At 42.6% G+C, this 6,000-nt stretch overlaps 1 protein-coding gene across 1 annotated transcript in view; it reads right to left on the reverse strand.

Moving 5' to 3' along the window:
• Nucleotides 1-6,000, reverse strand: part of SORCS3 (sortilin related VPS10 domain containing receptor 3) — a 609,576-nt gene that overhangs the window by 122,865 nt on the left and 480,711 nt on the right. The window contains exon 8 of the mRNA XM_017500803.2: nucleotides 963-1,052. Coding sequence (XP_017356292.1) covers nucleotides 963-1,052 — 90 coding nt within the window. The remainder of the gene's footprint in view (nucleotides 1-962; nucleotides 1,053-6,000) is intronic.

Consider the following 6,000-nt stretch of genomic DNA (forward strand, 5'->3'; position numbering starts at 1 on the left):
GTCTTATTCACTCCTCTATTTACAGAGTTTAGTTCACAGAGTAAAAAAAATGGAGAAAGAATAGTTGAACAGATACACAAAAGACTAAATGAATGAATACATGAAGACATACATGCATAAATTAATGAATAAATAACAACTGGGGGTAGGAAATTATCCACTTTCTCATGCCACAATTTCTCTACCTCTGTAATCATTTAGCCTTTCATAATGTTTCTTAGCACTAGCTTAGAGACCCAAGTCTTTGCAACATTACACTTGATGTGTCCATCCTGAGATTTTACTTCTTTGTAGCCTCATTAAGTGATACATTTATAACCTGTACATTTTCACACTGAGATTCTAAGGTCCATCTCCCTCCAGAAGCCAATGTTCACAAGGAATGGGGTCCCCAAAGTACGTTTTATGATTTTTCAATAGAAGAGTTAAAATGGCAACATTTGATATTAACATTCTATTAATTTACCCCTTTTTAATTACTCACAGTGGCAGGGGAGAGTAGAAACATAGGCAGCACATTTCTATTTAGCCTTAATATGTAGAGAGAAGCAAGAAAACCACCAGACTTATCTGTGCACTTTTAGAGACACTCATATAGGATCTGTTCTTCTGCCTGAGTTTGGCCTTCTATTTGGTGACAAAGACCTTTTCAAAAGACAGAGCCCCTCAGAGGGGATTCCAAAGCTAGTGTTCCTTTCATTACTGCCCCTGGGAAGTGACCCAAGGTTATACCAGACCTTTGAGTCACAGGAAATCAAAGCTCTTGGCTGGTACCCAGCTGAGACAGGAATCAAAATCCAGGTTGTGCACCATTAGGGGAGGCCAAACTGCTAGGTGGTGAGTCAGTCTAAATGCCAACAGTCTTCCAAACAGATCAAACCTCCCAGCAGCCCAACAAGGCAGCCTCTCCAACCCTCCCTTTGCCTGGAGGGATCCAGGACCACTGGTGGTGCATGCAGTACCTTTGGCAATGAGTACTTAGGCAGCTTTATCTGAGCAAAGGTCTCTCTTCGATAAGACACGTAGTAGCTGGCTCTTCCACCAGTTGTTACCTAGATTGTGGGGGAAACACAAAGAGATCAGATGGGGCCACAGATCATGCACAAGTTGGAAAGTATTAGCTCTTCTATCAACAACCACAGTTGATAATTGGGTTTGTAATTACCTTTTAGAGAATATTCCTTGCTGGCTTTGAGTCTCTAACCCCATAGCACTCTGAGTTGCTCTGATTGCCTAGTGCTTAGACCACAGGTGGGCAATTACAACAATCCTTCCCACTGATAGACATTCTTCTTCAGAACAGAGACTAACTCTATTTGGTCTGCACATTGTACATACCTAGTAAGTATTTTCAACCAAAAACAGAGAAGCTATCAATGTGGGCAATATCCGTGATCTATTTATTTTGTCTTTTTGAATTGTTTATTACTCATTCCAACCATAACACAATTGTCAAACTGTACTTTTTCCTGATCTGAATAATTAATATTGTTCAAAGCTCTCATCAGCTTGAAATGTAATCTCACTTCTGATCTAAGCACAAATCCATGCATTGAGCAGATATTTATTGACTCTTTCCATGTACAAGACACTTAAAAACATCAAAAGCTAGAGGAAAAACTCCAAATTTGAAATTCAGAAATCCTGGGTTTGAGTCCCAAACTCTGTTATCCCCGGCTTGAAGGTTGAGGGATAAGCCCTGTAACCTCACTTGTGAAAGGATAGGTTCTTAGTGGGGGCAAAGTGGAAACCACTCCAAGAAATGGTCCTCTGGCCAGGACCTGCTGAAAAGCCCTGCCAACATGGCACAGCTCTGCAGATGGCTGCTCTCAGCTCAATTATCCTAACTCAGGGGAAATTAATATTCACAGGAGAAGATAACATGGCTTGTTCAGAGAAAAATAGCAGGACAACAATAGCAACCAGGCTGCTGCGCTGAGGAGGCAATTACTCCAGGCACATGCTCCATTCTCACTAAGGTCCAAGCACAAACTGGAGACAGGCCAGTCCTCCCAGTCTGATCCAAACCTGGCAGCCATCCACAGGGCCTGCTGGGAGCAGAAGAGCTGTAACATCTCTACTGAAGCCACCCATCTCTCCTCACTCGGGGAGATAACATCTCCCGTGGCTACCCCTTGCTCTGCACAGATCGGAAGCCCACAAAGCATGCACCACGTGCTGCCAGGTAGAGCAGATGTCAGAGTCAGCATGAAGGCAGAAACTTGGAAAAAACTTGGTGCAAAGGCTTATGCTGTGAACCAAGAGGAGAGATTGGTTTTCTCCCTAATGTTCAGGGAGAAACATCCATTTTTAATTACCATCATTCTTCCCTTCTATTTCAGAACTTTAAAACTTTTTTATTTTGATATGACATCTGTTCTAAATCTATATTGTTCTGTGTTGGTTTAGAGGTGGGTGTTGCCATATTAAGATCAATAGGTTGCTAGGAAGTGTTTTTCCTTTTCCAAATAAGTCTCAAGTGCATAAAATATCATGCTTAGATCTGAACATACAGTCATCATTAGTCCTCACATGACTGTATTTACTTGTTTAATTTGGTTTTACATTTAATTAGAAAACCAACACATCTAAACATACCTGCCAACCCAGAATCTAGATCAATAGATTTTAAACATCAGCATGCATCAGAATCATCTGGAAAGCTTGTTAAAACTCAGACTACTGGGGTCCATCTGCAGCCTCTGATTCAATAGATCTGGGTTGAAGATCAAGAATTTTCTTTTCTAATAAATTTCCAGGCAATGCCAATACTGCTGGTCCAAGAACCACACATTGACCACCTCAGAACTAGTCTTTTAACAACGATTTGCATAGACCTCTGTGCTCCTCACCCGCCTGGAACCCCCACAACCACCACCTCTCTCTCTCAGATGTAGATATCTTCCTGAATTCTGTGTTTACAATGATGAGAAAGATGTTGGTTTCCTATTTGAATTTGAGGTGAAATTCACATACTTTTAACAATTTTCAAGTGTACAATTCAATGTCATTTAGTACATTCACAGTGTGTGATCCAGCCAGACCCTCTATTTAGTTCTAAAACGTTTTCATCATCCCCAAAGGAGTCCCTATATCTGATGACAAAGCTTTTACACCCCAAAAATATATCCTCGGGTCACCTATCATATGCTAAATAACCATCTCTGAACCTCACCAACCATGTTCTTGAGAAAGTAGACCAGCATCTGAAATGGCAAGTCCCATCCCTGAATGCTGGCCAGAAATCATCAATTAAAAGGAGCTTCTCCTTGGAAGATCCAGCTGCCTCCACAGGAAGCAAGATGATAGCACCGCTCGTCCTCTTATGAGAAGTCCAGGGCAAGGCTGGGTGCACTGGGGTTTCTAAATCACCAATTGCCGAAAGAGAATAGAGTGGTCCTTTTGATAGCGTGATCAGCCCCACAGAATTGAGAATTCATCCTCTCATGTCTATTATAGCCCTGCACAAGCACAGACTCTCTTACAAACACGCACACAACCCAGAAAAGTTTGTGCTTCAGTAAATAATGAAGATAGAAGTTATACTTTAAATGCATTGTTGAATGGTCCAAAACATGAAGGGGCTACAAGAAGGCCACAGAGCCCTGTGGTCTCCAAGTATCTCTGATACTACAGTATCTCCCAGAGGTACTAAGCTTGATCCTACCAATCTTCTTTTGTCCTGTGTCATTCTCTGTACTTGTCAAAATCCAACTGATGCATTAAACCTCAGTATAAATCCTATGAGCTCATGGGAAGGGTTTTTTGAGTGCTACCAATTCATTCTAATTTCTCCTAACTCTCAATTACTGAACTTTGTTCTTTTGATTTCTATAGCACTTTCAACATTCACTCTCATGGCACACACTCCTGTAATTATTCTTCCATAGCTTATTACAAGGTTGTGACCTACTTCATTCCTAGGCAATGCTGGTTCTATGGTTTGAATGTTTGTGTCCCTTCTCAAAATTAATGTTGAAAATTATTCCTCAATGCAACATTATTAAGAGGTGGAGCCTTAAGGACATGAACTAGAACATGAGGGCTATGCCATCATGAAGAGATTAGAGAAAACTAGCTAACCCTCTTTTTTCCCTTTCATCCCTTCTGCCATGTGAGGACACAATGTTCAAGGCACCGTCTTGGAAACAAAGACCAAGCCCTCACCAGACACTAAACCTGTGGGTGTCCTGGTCTTGGACTTCCCAGCCTCTACAGATGTGAGAAATAAACTATTTAGTCTAAATCATTTTGTTATAGTAACAGAAATGGTCTGGGACAGAAATTCGTACTGAATTGGTATTGGTATTGCTATAATAAATATCTAAAGATATGAAAGTGGTTTTGGAACTAGGTAATGATTAAGTAGGAACAGTTTTGAAGTGAATACTAGAAAAAAGAAAAACCCTGCATTGCATTAAACAGAGCATTAAGGGCAATTCTGGTGAGGGCCCTTCTTCAGAAGAAGAGGGAGGTGAGCTGTAGAGAGAACTTAAGTCATCTTAGAAATTACTGACCTGGTCATGAACAGTATACTTGTAGAAATATGTATGGTAAGGGCAATGCTGTAGAGGTCTTAGATGGAAATGAGGAGTAAGGTGTTGGAAATTAGAGGAAAGGCCATCCTTGCTATAAAGTGGCAAAAAAAAAAAAAACTTGGCTTAATTGTACCTGTGTCTAATGTTTTGTCGAAAGCAAAAATTGTAAGCAATGCACCAGGATATCTGGAAGAACTATCAAAGCAAAGTGTGGAGGGCACTGCATGGCTTCATTTACAGTAAAATACAAGAAGAGAGACATGAACTAAAGACAGAGCTTACAATTGAAACGGAAACAGAACTTAGAATGGTATGGTGGATTTGGAAAACTTTCAGCCTGGCCATGTAAAGTTTAAAAAGGCAAGTTTGAGAAAGAACACCAAGGGTGTGGCCAAGGGACCATTTGATAAGGAGATTAGTATGGATAGAAGGCAGCCAGATGCTATTCATCAGAAAAAAATGAAAGAATGTCCCAGAAGGCATACCAGAGATCTTCCAGGCTGCCATGCCCATCACAGGCCCAGAGTGCCAGGACCTTGAGGGCAGAACAATTTGAAGGGAGAAGCCAGGCTCCCATGGGATGTTGGGGCTCTCTGTATGGTACCACCTCAAGCCTCTGATTGCCACATTTTGGTGCAGCACTCCTTGAGCAGCTGTGGCTCAAGCAAACCCAAGTTTGGTTCACATTGCTGCTCCGGAAGATATACACAATAAACTTTGGCAGCATCCACATAGTGGTAACTTTGTAGACACACAGAGTACAACAGCTGTGGAAGCAGGACTACCTCCACTTACATTTCAAAGGATGCCCAAGAGAGTCTTGGAGCCCAGGCAAAGGACAGACATTAACGGTAGGGTTGTAGCAGAATCTTCACTAGAGCAATGCCCAGTGGAGCCATGAGGGCAGGGCCACTGCCCAGAGTCCCCACTAGGGCAATGCTTAGTGGAGCTGCTGTGAAGGGGAAGCCTCCACCAGACCCCAGACCTATAGGTGCAACACTAGACTGGGAGAGCTGCAGGCATGAACTCTAACCTGTGACAGCTAATACATGTGCTACAACTAGCCAAAACCATGGGTGTAGAGTCCCCTAGAGCTTTGGAGACCCAATCCTCACCCCAGGGTCTGGAAGGTGGGACATGGAGTCAAAGAAAATTATTCATAAGCCTGAAGATTTAAGGTTGTTGGCTGGGTACGGTGGCTCACGTCTGTAATCCCAGCACTTTGGGAGGCCGAGGCGGGTGGATCACGAGGTCAGGAGATCAAGACCATCCTGGCCAACATGGTGAAAGCCCATCTCTACTGAAAATACAAAAATTAGCTGGTGTGGCAGTGCATGTCTGTAGTCCCAGCTACTTGGGAGGCTGAGGCAGGAGAACTGCTTGAACCCAGGAGGTGGAGGCTGCAGTGAGCCGAGATCATGCCACTGCACTCCAGCCTGGGCAAAAGACTCCATCTCAAAAA

Source organism: Cebus imitator, unplaced genomic scaffold (assembly GCF_001604975.1).
Source record: "Cebus imitator isolate Cc_AM_T3 unplaced genomic scaffold, Cebus_imitator-1.0 Scaffold271, whole genome shotgun sequence".
NCBI lineage: Eukaryota > Metazoa > Chordata > Mammalia > Primates > Cebidae > Cebus > Cebus imitator.